Source organism: Phaethon lepturus, unplaced genomic scaffold (assembly GCF_000687285.1).
Source record: "Phaethon lepturus isolate BGI_N335 unplaced genomic scaffold, ASM68728v1 scaffold8266, whole genome shotgun sequence".
NCBI lineage: Eukaryota > Metazoa > Chordata > Aves > Phaethontiformes > Phaethontidae > Phaethon > Phaethon lepturus.
Genome location: NW_010546880.1, coordinates 1 through 17,408, shown reverse-complemented (window position 1 = coordinate 17,408; position 17,408 = coordinate 1). Strand labels below are relative to the sequence as shown.

The 17,408-nt window shown below is 39.5% G+C and overlaps 1 protein-coding gene across 1 annotated transcript in view; it reads left to right on the top strand.

The window, feature by feature from the left end:
* Positions 1-17,230, top strand: part of LOC104622609 (protein WWC2-like) — a gene marked incomplete at its 5' end in the record, with an annotated part of 27,694 nt that extends 10,464 nt beyond the window's left edge. The window contains 8 exons of the mRNA XM_010289447.1: positions 2,179-2,268; positions 4,152-4,765; positions 8,326-8,449; positions 10,906-10,986; positions 11,070-11,156; positions 14,281-14,473; positions 16,131-16,295; positions 17,108-17,230. Coding sequence (XP_010287749.1) covers positions 2,179-2,268; positions 4,152-4,765; positions 8,326-8,449; positions 10,906-10,986; positions 11,070-11,156; positions 14,281-14,473; positions 16,131-16,295; positions 17,108-17,230 — 1,477 coding nt within the window. The remainder of the gene's footprint in view (positions 1-2,178; positions 2,269-4,151; positions 4,766-8,325; positions 8,450-10,905; positions 10,987-11,069; positions 11,157-14,280; positions 14,474-16,130; positions 16,296-17,107) is intronic.
* Positions 17,231-17,408: the final 178 nt, after the last annotated feature.

Below are 17,408 nucleotides of genomic sequence, written 5' to 3'. Positions count from 1 at the left end.
TGTCTGATACCATAGATGAGCATAATTCTTGGTTTGGATGTGTGTATGTCTTCCTGAGCAAAGAATGAAATACTGTGTATGCTTTTAACAGTCTTAGCAGGTATTGGCAGATGAACACGTTATTGCTGTGTAAGAGTGCACGCAGTGTAGGCAGTGGAGTGGAAGTTCACACCCTGGCTGACCTCGGGGTAACTTATTCACCTTTGCGTAACCCAGATTTGCTCGCTGAATAAGCATGGGTGTAAGCAAGTGCTTTTCATGCTTTGCTGAATTGAGGACTTAACGTCTTTTTACTGGTATCTGACACTGAAAGAGAGTGAATTCTGGGAACTCTCGAGTATTTCATTCAGTTTGCATAAGAAAGCAATGGTTGGGGGGTTTTTTTTATGTCCTTTGAAGTGTTCTCTGCATTTGAATTTTAATTTATACGTCCTTGAGATACCAGAAAGGCCAAAGGAAACATTTCTGAGAATGAACATCAAACTTTTTTCTTTTCTTTTTTCTTTTTTTCTTTTTTCTTTCTTTCTTTTTTTTCTTAAAAGGAGGGAAGGCAATTTCTTGTCCCTCAGATTTGTTGCTTGAGAACTTGTGACGTGTCAGTTGACTGAGCAATGGCTAGAGGAGAATATACTAATCCACAGCTACAGGAGGGTTTTAGCTGAATCTACTGACCGAAAGCAATTTATTTAGTGTTGTAAATGCAGTGATAAAAGGGAATTATAAAAGGAAAAAATCACTGTAAAGGTTAGTGAGTCCTTTCTGCTAGCAGCTGGCCGAAAGGAATGGCAGAGTTCCACCATTTGTGGCTTTAGAGCTACTCTGGTTAACAGTGCAGGAGGCAATAAATCACACAGAATCACAGAATCACTAAGGTTGGAAAGGATCGTCAAGATCATCAAGTCCAACCATTAATCCAGCACCACCATGTTCCCTAAATTATGTCCTGAAGCACCACATCCACACGTTTTTTGAACACTTCCAGAGATGGCGACTCCACCACCTCCCTGGGCAGCCTGTTCCAATGCTTGACCACACTCTCAATGGAGAAATTTTTCCTAATATTCAATCCAAACCTCCCCTGGCGCAACTTGAGGCCATTTCCTCTTGTCCTATCACTACTTACTTGGGAGAAGAGACCAACACGCACATCACCACAACCCCCTTTCAGGTAGTTTTAAGAGACTAATAAGGTCTCCTCTCAGCCTCCTCTTCTCCAGACTGAACAACCCCAGTTCCCTCAGCCGCTCCTCATAAGACTTGTGCTCCAGACCCCTCACCAGCTTCGTTGCCCTTCTCTGGACATGCTCCAGCACCTCAACATCCTTCTTGTAGTGAGGGGCCCAAAACTGAACACAGGATTCAAGGTGCGGCCTCACCAGTGCCGAGTACAGGGGCACAATCACTTCCCTACTCCTGCTGGCCACACTATTCCTGATACAGGCCAGGACGCTGTTGGCCTTCTTGGCCACCTGGGCACACTGCCGGCTCATATTCAGCTTTTTGATAAAGGTTAACCTTGATAATGAGTATTACAATGCTGTGTGGCTCTGAGGTGATGACAAAGCTGTTGGGATGTAGAAATCTTTACCAAGGACTCCTAAATATGGTCCATCATCTCAGAACCTTGTGCTTGAATGCTGCTTTGATTTACTGTGCTTTGTCTCTATACAAAGACTCAAAGCATCAAAGAGAGCACTTTAAAATTAAACTCCCTGCAGCGCTACCCCAAGTTCTTGCCCTATCACTGGTATGAGTGTTCCGTTGGGCTTTTTTCTAAAACTATATTAGGTGAGGAGCCAGTACAGCATGGCTTTTTAAAAATATATTAGTGCAGATCTTATTTTCCTGAAGTTGCAGTTATTTTCTCAGTGCTCATCTGTTACTCTTTAACTGGGTGCATGTTCCCCTCGGTAGTGTGAATGCACGAACATTCTGCTTGCTTGTACGCTGAGCAGGGTTGTTACAGTGCTTGGTATTCTGCAGGTAAAGTCACTCTGCTGAAGAGGCTAGGGTTTTACAATAGGACTGAGAGCTAACACAGTCTCGTGGGTTTTAGTAGTCGGCAAAGAGATAAAAATCTGAGAGATCTTCATTTGTTTCTGTCTTATCTATAAAGTATTTTAGCTTCCAGGTTATTTTGTAATGCTTTCCTATACTTACATGTACCTCTCTTTCCAGGTTGAAATTGGAAGAGAGAAGAAAAGAGTTGGTACAGAAACTTGAAGAAACTACAAAGTTAACAACTTACTTGCATTCACAACTGAGGAGGTGAGACTGTACTGCATTAATGTAAAACCTATTTTCAGCAACAATCTAGTTGACCTGGCTGTCTAAACATAATTCTTAGGTTTTTCTCTGGGCTGGAAGCTGAACAAAATTTGTTTAATATTTAAGTTGGAAAATGTAAGTGTAATATCTTCAAGCATTTTGTCACCATGCAAATCTGGTGTGCCTTTGTAATTTCAGTAAACACTCAACACTGAACTGAATGGGTTTTTTGCACAGCTTCCATGATTAAGCAGGCAGACATTATTTTGGTTCAGTGTAAATAAATCAGGAATTCTCTAATTGGTCATATCTTCAAAATCCTGTCACTGAGGAGACCAAATGGTTTCTCAGAGTTCTGTCTAAAATGAGTTATTGGAACTGTAGTCTTTATTCTGTGTAATAACTGGAGAGGCTTAATGAGTACATGTAGGTATGTAAATACTTAGGTGAATAGTCGATTCTGGTTTTAGTCTTCAACACTGACTTACACTTTGTAGACAGAAATGTATCCTCAGTAGGGTATTTTTTTTCCTGACAGTCATTGATTCAAAATTTGATTCTGGGTTTATGAAATTGATAGCGATAACAAAAAAGCAATCAGTTACAGCAACTGTGAACTCAAACTCATTGCTCTGATGGGAATTCTAATACTTAATGATACATGTAACTGGTCCTAGGGAAGAGTTTCTCTCACTTCTGGGCTGTACCCTGGGCTACAAACCATGTGTCTATTAGAAAATCCTGAATTTTCTTGCATATCCCAGTGGGATACACCAATCAGACACTGCATTAATGTTTACCTATTTTCTTGAAATCAAAATGGAGCTTTAAGAGGAAAAATGCTTTAAAGCATTCTATAAAGGTCTTTTCATGGTAAGCTATTCCATCCCCTTCCTAGGATCTAGGCTGGCTTAGCTATTTCAAACATCTCAGCCAGATCCCATAAATTGCATTTTGATTCATGATTAGTTAGGAAAAGAGTCTTTTAAATCATTTTTTTATTTGTGCTTGCATTTGAGCTTTTGAGGGTGTCTCTGTCCTTTTAAAAGCAGTTTTCTATCCCAGTGGCAATTTTTTTAAAGTTGATAGCTGTTACTGTTCAGTAAACATCTTTTAAGTGTTTAGAAGGGGCTGCCTTGAAGTATTTTTCCTGATGCTTATTCCCAGCAGAGTCCTCCTGAGCCAAGGCAGTGGCAGTTTCGCTAGCCTGGCACGACTCTCTATCTCCTATTATTGACAGGAGAAGATCGAATAGAATAGAACAGACCGTTTCAGCTGGAAGAGACCTACAGCAATCATCTAGTCCAACTGCCTGACCAGTTCAGGGATTGCATGTTATGGCCTGTGCCATGCTTAAGGAGTTGGATTTACTGTGCATGTAGAGTGTGTATTGTCTTATAGAAGGGAAACAGTTCCGCTGTAAGTTGTCTCCTTCTAGCTGCCATCCTTCCCAGGTGCTTGGGCAGAGGGGAGGCTGCATAAATTGCTCTAGGGGTGGCAGCACTCCTCTGCTGCCATAACTTCCCTTCCTGGGGATCCCTTTCCTGTCAAGTTGACCCTGTACCAGGGTGGAGCGGGTCTTTGGGGGAGTATAGCAGCTGAGAAGACTGCTGTTACTGCTGGGACAGTGTCAAATCTGCAGCCTTCTCCTGAAGAAAATGGGCTTTAGGAGCAGGCCGTGAGCTGGATAAATTGTCCTGAAGGTGTTCAGGTTGGGTACACTGATCTAAACCAAGTATGCGTGCTTAAAAGAATAATGTCCCAAGCAGCATTCAGTTGTAAATTGGTATAGTGCAGCTCCAGTCAACAAGCTCTCCTTGTGTGCCGTTTTGTGCTGGTTTAGTTCAGTAACATCAGCGTACGTGTTTGTGCTCTCTTTGCAGCCTATCAGCTAGTACGTTATCTGTGTCTTCAGGGAGCAGTTTGGGATCTCTGGCTTCCAGCCGGGGATCTCTGAACACGTCAAGCAGAGGGTCGTTAAACTCGCTCAGCTCCACGGATCTCTACTATAACCAAGGCGATCAAGTAACAGATTTGGACTATCAGTATAAACTTGACTTCATGTTGCAAGAAAAAAGTGGTTACATTCCTTCAGGGCCTATCACTACTATTCACGAAAATGAAGTGGTCAGTTCCCATGGGAGACTGGGTTACAGTGACTCTCCTTCAGCTACAGACCATCCCAAATTGACTGAACCTCCCAAATCTGTGACATCGCTGTCTTCCAGATCCTCACTGTCCTCCTTGTCCCCCCCAGGCTCCCCTTTGGTTTTAGAAGCTGCGTTTTCAGTGTCAGCTCAAAATTCCCCTCTGCATCACCTCACTACAGACTTTGAGGACTGTGACCTTTTGGGTGACTTTGCAGGCATTAGTCTCTGTGAGAACCAAATATTATTGGACTCTGAAGCCAGAGCAGGATCTCGGATTCCTACAGATGATAAAGATCTTAATGAAGGCATTAGGCAACCTCTGCCTTCTCTACATGAAGGAAGTTCAGGTAATAAAAAAATCTGATAACAAATGTGTATGTTACATGAACTCATCTGTTTTGAATAGATGGCTCGAGTGGGGAGGTACCTCATGTAACTGAAGACTATTTTGGTCAGCATACATTTGCCATGGTGGGCTGTCAGTAATTGGGGGATGTTACGTAACTTCCAGTTTTGGCATCAGAGTGCTACGTTCACCCTGAATCCATCTACGTTTTGCAATAGTTGTCTCAAGAAGAAAAGGTCAAGTATTGCAGACTGTCGTGAAAAAATGACAGAAAAACGTGAAGCTGGATCTTGAAGACATGGACTTGTGGTATTCCTCGGTATTGTCAGGATGTATGGGTATAGCGCAAAAATACCCTCTGCTAGTTTTTGGTAACTTGAAATCACATACTTTGTTTCTCACTGAAGAGTAAGTTACAAACTGACATCCTCAGTAAGAGATTTCTGGACTTAAGAGCTAGAATTTTATGTGTGTATGTCTGTCCAGTTATTTGAACCTGCTGTCATGGAAAGTTCTTTTATTTTTTTTATGTGGGTTGAGAAAGACAAGTGGTCACATGCCATGTAAGTCACAGTGAGTCTTTCTCAGTTTTTAACACAGATTTCATAGCTTTTAGCTTTCTATCCATTTGAGTTAGAACAGAGCTCCTAAGCTAGTCTAGGCTCCCCCTACAGTCTCTGGGTAACTTCCAAAAGGATGGGTCATCTTATCCTAAAACATTCTTCATTTAAGGCAGATGGGATGAATGGCCCTGTTGAGTTATTGAGGTATCCTTAGTAAGTAGTTATCTGTAACTTTGAGATGGCTGAATTAGGTGTAATGAATTCCACTTCTAGTCTGCAGTAAAAGCCATGCAACGTACTTAGTCACCTTATATTGTCAAAACCTTTGCCAGAGTCAGAACTTGAAAAATCCCAGCTGTCAAGAATTGATGGCTTGTCCTCAGTCTTAGAGCGTTGACTTTGCTGCCTTTTGTTAGGGCTGACAGTACGTTCTGCTTTCTCTGTACATCTATTGACTTTTTCTTGTGTCATTCTGTGTCATTGTCTTTTCCTGCAAACCGTTTGTGTGCATACGTTAGACAGTGGCTCTGTTTTCCCAAGGAAGAACTGAGGGATCCAGGTTTCCGCTAGTGCTGAGCACTGGCAGCCCCATTTGAAACCTGATCAGCACCTAGCATACCCAGCCCCACATCTCTGGGCCTGAGTTGATAGTGAAGCGTCTAACTAAGGAGTTTGGGTGACTTAGAATAAATATAGCCTAGCTCTAGAGAGTGCATTGTCCAGATTTGTTGCTGAGCTTGAACCCTTGTGCCTGGAGTTTGCCAGTTTTTAATAAAAGTAACTGGACATATTGACACAGACATATATTTTAATGAGAGATTTGCTTTTATTTATATTTATATACACACACACACATATATATAAAGGAATTGTTGTAACATCTGTTGGTTAATTAGATGAACTTAGTACAGTACTGTAGTAACTTCAGTATTGACCAGAGCAATGTGGCACCAGAAGAGAAACGTACGGTATACATAGTGGAAGCTGGGAGTCCTCACTCTGTTCAACTGCACAAAGAGAAAAAAGAGAAATTGATGTCCTAGGAGTCTGAACCTGTGAAAGGTTCATGGAAACATGGAAAGACATGGAAAGGGATTTGGGTTGGGGTGTCGTGTTGTCCTTTGTCTTTTCAGTATAGTGGAACACAGTACTTATTTTGCTTTAAATCCATATCATAAAAGATGGGAAAAATTATTTTCCTGTCCATATTTCAACAGCATATCCTTTCCAAATGAACAACAACTTTTGGTCTGTCTGTGCCATCTGGCTGCAACTCACCTAGTCTGAGAACTGAGTTTAAGATGGTTTAGAATTTGGGAACACATAGGGCTATGAGGAATCAGAATTATTTTTTTTAAATTGATTTATTTAAATCATTATTTTCAGAGGCATCATGTGGTTGTCTGACATTTTTGATCTTTTTTTGAAGACCTGTTACTCTGGATAGTGTCAGGGTGTCTTTCAAGTCTATAAGTAGTTATGGTTTTAAAATACAAATTCATCCTGTGATTCTTCATACTGATACTTCCTCATGTGGGGTCATGTATAGGATACAAATTATCTTTAAATCTATCGTAAGACTGCCAAAACAAGCGCTCACTTTTTGGAAAAAACAGGTATTAATTAACTATGCTTCAGTACCACTAGTGTCCACAGTGAAATGGGCCTCAGGGTGAAGCTTCAGGACAGTAGCAAGGAGACGTAGACCTGGGGTTGGTTCGCTAGTTCTACTCTAGTTTCATCCTTGGAACTGCTGCAGTGCCGAATGGGAGGGTTTTCAACAAACGCAGCTGGAGGCATAAAACCTGCATGGAAAATTTCAGCCCACACACTTAAGTTTTACAAGACTACAAATCTGAATACTGCTGAATCTTAACTTGGAGGTAGACAAACGTACCTGAAGACAGCATAGCTGTTATTTTCATGTAATAATCGGCACTGGCTCTTTAGATGCCGTGCTCACCTGCTTCTCTGTCTGTCTCTGACTTTTCTGTACTGGTGAACCATACAGATATTTGCTCCTCTGCACATGTCCCTGCTGTCAGAAACCAAGTTGGAATATCATGTAGTTCTTTCACAGTCAGTCTCTGTCATTGTCAAAGTCAATTCAGGCTGCTGTGGTAATTCCTAAGGGTAATCAATAAATCATGTCATCACCTTCACCCCTCACATGGTGAGGGGAAGGGAAAGAGCACTTCATCATCAAGGAAAAAGCATTCCTACTGCCATAAATAAAGGCACAAATGCAGCAATCAATCATCTAATCTGAAGCCTTAAATTCTAAACATCTTAACAAGATGTAAAGTCATGATTCAGGTGGGGATGATAATGCATACCAAGATCCTCTCCCCTTGGCAGATAAAAGTACTGCATAGGCCCTCGACTTACTATCATGCAGAACGTGGCTTTCTCTGAATGCCGCTTCTCCGCTGTGTGACACTAGTGTATGAATGTGAGTTGAAGATTAAAGCTAAGTAGTAGTTGATAGTAAAGAGATGGCAGCATAAAAAGTTTTTGATGATAGTGAACCAGAAGGATTTTTCATTGCTAGCAGTTACATCACTGGAGAGAAGGTGTCTGACTCCTGAATATTTAATGAACAGTAGGCAATTGCTTTGCATGTAGCTGAAGTGTTACTGCAGTGCCCAATGTGAACATGGCAAGTACAGGCTTAAAGATTTGGATAATTAGGGTTGATAATGAAGATAACGAAGGATAATAACTAGCTCAACAGATATGGGTGATGATAGGAGCCTCTATCTCTGGGAAGGAATAATAGTTGTACGTTTTCAAGTTCATCAGTTTGGTTACATCCCTAGCCAGAATATGCGGTCACAGCAATACGGTCTCAGAATGTTTAATGATGTGGAACAAAACTACTCTGTGATACTCAGTTAAGGGTCACCACTTTCCACTTGACGACTTTCAAAGCTATGCGCTTCTCTGCCTCTGACTATTAATCTCTTGGACTAGTTTTCATTCTTCTTTCTTTTTGTAGGTGTTGACTTACCGCGAAGAACAGCTAGTCACCTGCTTGAGGAGAAAACAGCTTGTGTATCTGCTGCTGTGTCCGATGAGTCTGTAGCTGGAGATAGTGGTGTATATGAAGCTTCTGTGAAACAGTAGGTTTGAGAAATAACGCAAGTCTGTCCAACAAAAATTTAAATATATCTTTAAACAGTTATATAGTATCAGCATAAGCAGTTTATTGGTCTTGCCCTTTTTATAAATTTTTTGTCCTTTCATATTGAAAGGAAGACACATTTGCTAAACAATTAAGTTTGCTTAAAAAAGCTAATAAATTTTCATTAGAATGCTTGTATAATTTGGTTGAGTGGCATTAATATGCTACCTTCTAATCCTGTGGTTTTTTTCATGCTAGAAGTTTTCCTAGGAGAAAAGCTGTATTTGAACTATGCAGGTTCTGCCATGTGGCTGTATTGACTCTACTCAGAGTGACTGATTACTTCTTTTTTTGTTTAGATGCATTCTTAAGATTGCATAGCGTTTTGCTTGAATATTTTCCTTTTTAAAGAGGAGGATGTAGGAAAGATAAGAAAATCCTCAGTTTTAATGTTGCTATAAAAATAATCCAGGTTAGGGTTTAATAGTCATGCTTCACTGTGGTGAACAGGACACAAGAAATGTATTTGCTATTGTTGTTTTTTGACAAGACATAACTTCTATAGGATTCTTCATACTGTTTTCTGGCAGTGAGAGCAACGGACTTTAGACTGCATAACAGAAGACTATTGCTAACAATGAGAGACCCAAAACTTTATTTTTTTACCTCAGTTTTGGCAAGTTGTTGACATTAAGAATTTTTTGTGCTTTTGACTATTCAGAGAGCTCATTTAACAGGGTGATTACAAAGACATAGATGCATGTCTCCTGTAGCCAGGCAAAATGCTTTCCTATTAGGACAGGTGAAGGTGCATTATAGTATCATAAATGGGTTTTATTTGCCTCTGATAAAATTACTTCTACTTTGTCAAGTCTTTCACAAATTAAAAGGTAATAAAATAGATGAGACCGAATAAAAAAAGCTGAAATACATAAGGGGTTCATCCTGAAGACTGAATCCTAGTTTCCTCCATGTGTTCAGTTAGACCTAATGCAACTTCTTAGGCTGAAATAAAGTCTTGCCTATTAAAAACTTAGCCTTCAGTTGACTGAGTGGCTGTGACTGTGTATTTTGGTTCAATAACCATTGTAGTCTTTCCACTTTGTTTCAATTCTGAGCCACTGTCATCAAAGCTTACTGTCTGCTCCAGTTAAGTCCAGTGGATAGAAAGGAACATTGGACCAAAAGCTGTGGATGTTCTGTGGAGCAAGCCTTTAGCTGTCCTCTCCAGTGACACTGAGTGGTGGGATAGGTGGAAAGCGGAACAAATTCCTCTCGTCTTCCTGTCATTACTCAGGAAAAGGGGAAAGATGACAGTTGCATCCCCTAAGTCTATGTACAAGAGGAAACTATTGCCATTTGTGCAACCTAAGATTTCTGTAAGCTAAGTGTACGTAGACACTAGATATTCCATGATAGCTCCAGGTGTGGGTACTCTTAATTCTTACTGAGTAGGAAGTAGTGAAGAGGTAATGAGTGTCTCTGTGTGAGCTGCTTACGTTTAGAAAAAGTGTCTTTATAAGTACTGTCTGTGGAATGACTTACAATTTGTCAGCGTGCTCCTGCAGTTACAGTACAGTGATTTCTGCTGTGTAGACCAGTCCTTTGTATTCAGTAATTTAAGGCAGGAGAGGAAATAAATGCACTCTATCAAATTAGCCATCAGCCAGGAAATGAATGGTAAAAAGGAAACCTCTGAATGCAGAGTCTTAAAATAATGCTGTCATGTCTTCATAAGGTATGGGATGTCTGCGTCATTCTCCACATTTCCTATCTTGATGATATTTTCTATCTTGTTTATTGATCCCAACAGTCTAGTTTTAAAAATCAATGAAACACATTAATACCACATCCTCAGTTAAACCTCCCAGAAAATGACTGGAAATTATTTTGCCACATGGCTTCTCTTAATTCCATTCAATGCTAGAGTTGCTTTTCAGTTGCAAGACCTGAGTCCCTTTGGTTCTTTGAATGCTTCTGAAAACAGGCTTAAAGAAAAGATGCTTCTTGTTTGCACAGAAACCTCGTTATTTTACAGAGCTCCTGCTTCTCAAATATTCTCCAAAGCAGTATTCCATATCCAGTTTATGTCTGGTCTGATGTTTGTTACAAATTTTAATCTCTGATTTTGTATTCAGGGCGGATAAAGAAGTACTAAGTATGTATGGGAAAATGTCATGAGTTTTTCTCTTGCCTGTTAGTTTGGCCTGCTTCTGTCACCAGCCTGAGGCCTTTCTGACTCCTTACCGGAGTGGTCAAACTGTTCAGGCAGCAACTGTCCCTAAAACAGGCATTGCTATTGTGTAAGCTCTGAAGTTCTTATTTGGAGTGCATGCTGTAATTAAATCAGTTTGTTCAGGAGAATGTCTGTATGTTCTGTGCATGCATACCTTAATGATTGCTGAAAGCTAACTGTAATTTTCCTAAATTTGAGTATTTTCCTGTTTGTCTTAGACCAAATGAAACTGAGGACATCGTATATAGTGAAGATGATGCAACAACTCTAGAGGCTGCCCAGGTACAAATAGGACTCAGGTAAGTGACCAGCAGAGGGAATATTTCTGTTCATATATAAACACGAATAGTAAACTTCCCTCACATTGTCCTTTCTTTAACAGATACGACCACAGCAATGCAAGTTTTGTGATAATCGTAGTACGGCTTAGAAATCTTCCAGCGTTTTCTGTCCCCCTTGGCTCTAAAGTGTAAGTCAAACGATCACTGAGCAGTAGTGTTGAAATATGAGGGTATAATAAATAAATTGTACAAATTCTCCAAAGGAATGGATTGATTAACTGCTTAACAGCAGTAAAATACATATAAAACTTTTCAAACTGTAGTAATACTTAGCTTTTACATATTCCAGCAATGCTGCAAGAAAAAAAAGTTATCAGGAAATTTGCATGTTCCACTGAAGTGGAACAAAAAGGATTTTTTTAAATGCCTCATTTAGAGTTTTTAAACATTCTGTAGCTTTGTAAGTGCAGAACAGCTCTTCTGTTGTTACTAAAAACATTCTTTTGGTATTTTGCCATTCTTTCAGCTCAGAATGTTGTCTTTTTACATTTATGTGTCATTTTGATGTAAAATGCTATTAAAATAATGTGTGTCTCTTAAGTGAGCTTTTAAAGGTAAGGGGTAATTTGATAAATTGCAAGTGGACAAGCACAGCCACATTGAGATACACCTTCCCTAACAGCTGTAGCTTGGAGGGCTGTTAAGGATTAGTTCTTGTGTTGAATTGGACAGGAAAGGTCTAAAAGTAATTACAGTGGAAATAGTATGTAGGAAAAGAACAAAAATGCCTGAATAAGAAAACGTTACTACTGAGATACTAACCCCAAACTCTCATCCATGCAAGTAAGTGCAGCTTACCTTGGCTCCTTGGGGACACTTGTACTTCAGTGAGCTTTTTTACAGACTGGAAGCTATCTTAAACTGTTGAGAAGCTTAGTAAGATTAGAGAGGAACATAATCAGTCCTTGGAAAATTTGGTTTTCTTGCTGGTTCGCTTCTCCCTTTCCCACATCACGTTGAATTTGATTGGCAGATCCATAGGAAGCCACTGAATATGGAAAGGCTGTATAGGGATACAGGCCTGAGTGCTTATTGGATTTTTCTGTTTGTTTTTAATAACAAATGGTTGTCTACTACCATCCTTCCTGCTCTGACCTCCATCTTTCCCCTGCTGACCTTCCAAGTCCACTAGTATTTAGCACAAGAATATACAAAAACTATGGAAAAGTAAATTGACACAGCTGAGAGGAAAAGTAGATAATGTAGAATATAAAAAGAATGTCAACAAAATGTTCAGTAAGATAAAGTTAGGTCATAGCTGGCATCTTTTTAGGAATTAAAAGTATGAAATTGTAATTAGTAGTCATGTGTCTTCAGTGCAGAAGTCCAGACCTGCTCCTGCTAAAAAGATTTACTAAAACTAAAGCTACCCAAAACAAGGAGGAAGAAAGGACAGAGTAAAGGAAGAACCTTGCAAACAGCATTTTTTCTGTCACCTGCCATTGTGTGCATACACATATATACTGTACAGATATGTACAGTGATAAAAATTGGGTCTGGAAAATGATGCTATAACTGTATTTTCTAAAACATCAAATTGGATAGATTAGTACTTTATTGAACCTTTACACACAGAGGAATAGATTTGACATGAGGTCTTAACTGAGATCTGTTTCCACACTGTGTGTAAAAGCTGTTCACTTTTGGAGTAGGTAGAGCCCAGCTGAATACTTACTATTTGTGTCAGGATAATTTTTTCATCAGTTGAGAAGTCATAGGTTTGTCACAGCAAAATCTGAGGCATGGGCTGGCTTTTTGACTTTTTAAATTAAAATGAAAGTCAGCACTCTCGTAAAACAAAGTCAGTGAACCATTTATCTTTTACTCCTCTCTCTACCCCTCACTCTGGCCTGATGCCAATAAATTGACTAACAATTATTAAAAGAGAGCTCCAGTGAACCACCTTTTAATAAACTTTATCTTCTATTGCTACCTCTTTTCTAAATGTTTCCTAATTGCTTAATTTTTTAAAATGGCTGGTTTTGGCAGACCATGCAAGTTGCTCACCTACATTTATGTGAATACAGCAGCAGCATTACTGGAATTACATTACACTAACACTTAGCTTTGGGGTTGGTTTGTCGAAACCAACTGGAAACTTGCTACCCAGGCTATACATGCAAACCAAACAACTTAGATCTTCTTTATCCCAAGAAGCTTGGCATAATTGGGGAATAAAGGCTACGCCCAATTTCAAATAACAAAATCAAATTTCTCATTAAACTAATTTCTTTTGGTTTACCTAATGTAAAAACAAGTTTTTAATAATAACAATATGTACGAAGTCATTATTGGAACACATAGCAGTAGTGCTATGAATTTTAGGAGAAAAAGTTTTTTCCAGAATAATTTTCTTTGGCCTGCTTTTTCTTCTTGCTTTAGCTAGCTTCATTGCATTCCCTTCTACAGTGAATGTCAATTCTATTTAAAGTCAATACCAGAAACAGGCTAATGCACAGACACAGAAAAAATGTAAAACAAAATTACTGTGCTTGTTTGTGTGTATGAGAAGCTGTGCAATAGGTAAATAAATGTACAAATTGCATTAGGAATGTCTTTATCAAGCTACTATTAAAGTGAGACCTGCAAGTTAGCAAGTATTACCTTTATCCACATATTATCCATTGATGTTTGTTTGATAACAGAATGCAGCTGCCTAACAATTTCAGGTTATTCCCTGTGCTTAAGTTTAGGCTTGCAAGATGCATTCTTCTAAGCCTCACTTAATGTATTATGAATTGATCTTAAGCAGCTATGGGCCTAGCTATTTTCTATCTCATTTTCCTCAGCTTTCTGGTTTCTTTGGAGGTTTTGTTTATTTCTTTAAAAGATTAAGACATCACTGCTTTTCAGCACTGCTCACATTGTTCTAAGAGTTTAATTTTTACATCCACACAAATTTTTCTCATTTTTTAAATTAACACTAAGACTGTGTTTCCTCCCATGTGTGATATGATCCTCCGTGTTTACAGTACTAAACCAGCAGACAAATTTGGATAGAGACAGAAATAGCTACCTCTCTTGCCACTACCTTACCGGGCACAGAAATTCCATTTTGGGAAACGTTTGTGCAAGGGGCAGGAGTTGTTTCTGACTCCTCTTTGTCACTTCTTTTCCATTCCACCTCTGATTTGTTGCCGTTTCATTTTTCTTGCCTATGCAGTCCTTTAGTTGATGGGGCCAACTTCTATCATGCGTCACCAGCAAGTGCTAGTTTAAATACAGGTAAAGATTTTGTTTTGTTTCCGGCAGGTATGTTAGAGTAGCAGTGCTTCCATCCTCGACTGATATCAGCTGTCTGTTCCGCACAAAAGTTCATCCTGCCATGGAAACCATTTTATTCAACGAGATATTCAGAGTAGCCATTTCCCAAGTAATGCTGCTACAGAAGACGCTGAGAGTAGATATTTGTGCTGTCAGTAGAAGTCGTCGGGAAGAATGCTTGGTATGCAGTTTTATTTCTGGCTTTTTTTTGGCATGCATTTGTTTATAGTGTCCCCTCTTATTTTGATGGTCAAGGCTGCTAAAATTCCACAGTACTTGGAGACAAACTCTGAAGCATAACTTAGTTGTTGCTATAGCATTTAAAATACTACCTTGCTCTGAAATTCCTGATACAGAATCTAATTCTGGATGGAAGTTTTAGGAGGTGTTTTGATAATTCTAACATTGCATTACTTTAACTCTTTAATTACAGGTTGATAGTCCATCTTTGCAGTTTTACACATTAAAAAAAAGCAGTAAACTTCACTGCGACATTACTCGAACACTGGATTTTAAAGTAAAAGCTGAATGAGTCACAGTATGTAAAAAAAAAAAAGTGCAACCCCTCATTATCGCAACTTGTCATAAAGAGCAAACTAAATTACATTTTTGCATGTTGCTGTAGATTATATGATGTCCACCTTTTTATTCTTTATGATCTGTAGAAATAATAAAAAGGCATGACATTCATAGACCAGCCTATTGGAAACCAGCACTTTTTAAATTTTGTTGTTAATTGTGGTCATCACCTCATCAGCGATGCTTCATTTACTTTCAGATTGCTTTTGCATGGTCTGGTACAACTCAGTTTAGTTTTTCACCATGAGTCTGGCTTAGTAGCACAGCGAGATTTTTAGTTACAAAACACTGAAGAGATGCTGGAATCTGGGGGGGGTTCATCAGCCCCAACTACTGGGAACAGCCTCTCACTTTCAAAACTGTAGCAGTTAACTGAATTCCTGGGGAATGTTCCTTTTTCAGTATGTAAGAGGTTTCCCCTCAGGTAAGGGAAGGGCAGCAGAACAAAACCGCAACAGAATGCGGGATACAAAAGTCAAAGAAAAAAACCCAACAAAAATAACCAACCCAACACCAGAGACGTAAGGGTTAATCACAAAATGAAAAGAAAGCGTTGGGAGTACCACCCCCAGCAGAAAGCCCTGGGCAACATGACCAGAGTCTTGGCAAGAGATGTATACGCAGCCCAGTAGCTGTGAAGATGATTTGCTTTGCCAAAGAACAGAGGAGTGTGATCTCCGAGGCACAGCCCAACCATGAGTACTTTGTAAGTTTTCCCAGAGTGCCAACTCAGTGGATGTCAGGGCTTGTCCAAATGAAAGGGTTTCTTTATCTCTTTTACTGTCTTTTCATCTGCTTCTTCACTGGTTAGAGCAAACAAGGTCATCCATTATTGTTTGCTGTATCAATGATTTGTGTGGTGGAACAACTGAAAAATTGACTGAAACTTGCTGCTCTGTAAGTTGGTGCTGCAAGTTTCATTGACAGTTTTTCGTTATTGAATGCTATAGAAAGCAGATGTGTGCATTACAGTGACAGAGGGGTCTGTGTGAGTGCACGTGGGGAGAAATTCCGCAGACTGAATAAAAGGTGGTAGAATGGACAATATGAAGGACCTTTCCATGTACCTCTATTTGTTTATTTTAACTAGAAGTGGAGGGAAATAGAAAATTGTGCAGTTAAAAAGGGAATCAAGATTCACATCAAATTTGTGCTGCCTATTTTACATGATAAATACTGTAGAATTTATTTTAAGCTGTATTGCAGGGAAAAAAAACCCAAATTTAAACAATTTTCTTCCCCTTGCTTATTTTGTGCAGGCTGGGACTCAGATCAGTCTGGCAGATTTATCATTTTCTGATGAGACTTGTACTCTATGGTACAACCTGTTGCCTTGCAAGCAAATTCCTGGCAAAAAAAACAAGGAGCAAAATGAAGAATCCATGTTTCCGTTAAGCAAGCCATCATTGGACTCGTTGGACTTGGTGAGCAAGATGTCGGCTATTACTGTAATGGAAAGAAAAAAAGCCACAGACTCTAATTGTGGTGGTGCACTGTGGTTACTTGAATGTGTGACTTGTCCTCCCCTGAAGGTCCAAGGCCCTGTGGTCTTGCCGGCACTTCTGTCTATAGCAACTTTCTGTGTGAGTAGGTCCGATGCGGGTTTCAGACTTGTTAGCAAGTGTGTATAGGGCTGATGCTTCTTAGCGGGATACAAAATTGCACTCCAGTTTGAAACCCAGCTGAAGCATTTCATTTTAAAAAGAACGTTATTGAAGAGCTTCCTTAAGTTTACCATTGATTTTTCATACACACTCATTAAAAATTGCTATTTATTAATTATCTGAATTTGCATACTTAAAGCCATTGCACTGAAAATGCTGTTTATGCAAAACACATACTAATTCTTCCAGTTTAATAAGCTTTTCTGCTTTAATGCCTCCTTAAGAAAACTACATTAAAAAATGTAACTTTTAAGAACAACCTTTTTTTACCAAGGGATATTACAAGTATGAGGGGGAAAGAGAGATGAGACATTAAAGGATGACAGGAGCATATTTGATTGCATCATTGTTTTACAAGCGGTCTATTTTTGATTGAGATTCATTCTGTATAAAAACAATTGGTTAATGTGCTACACACTGACAATTCAAACAAGTTATACTTGTGATCTGAGTCATGTTTTTGCTGCATCAGGGAGCAGCAGGGTAATGCAGTTCTTGCAAGAGTTGTAATTTTTTTACCTATGTTATGTATCACTCAATTCTGGTTTCATCTTCTCTTTCTTTGTGAGCAGGATGCTGTGTCAGCACTGCTGGAGAGGACATCTGCTGAGCTGGAAGCAGTAGAGCAAGAGCTGGCTGAAGACGAGGAGGAGGAGGAGGAACAGGAGCAACGGGGCTCTGAGGAAGACTGGTAAAGCCGCTTTTCCTCCCTCACTGTTCATGCCTGAACGACTCCCCTAGTTCCTCCTATTAGGCAAATGAAAAGGCTGTACTTTCAGAGGAGATCATAGAATCAGAGTGGGTTGGGTTGGAAGGGACCTTTAAAGATTATCTAGTCCCAGCCCCCCTGCTGTGGGCAGGGACATCTTCAAC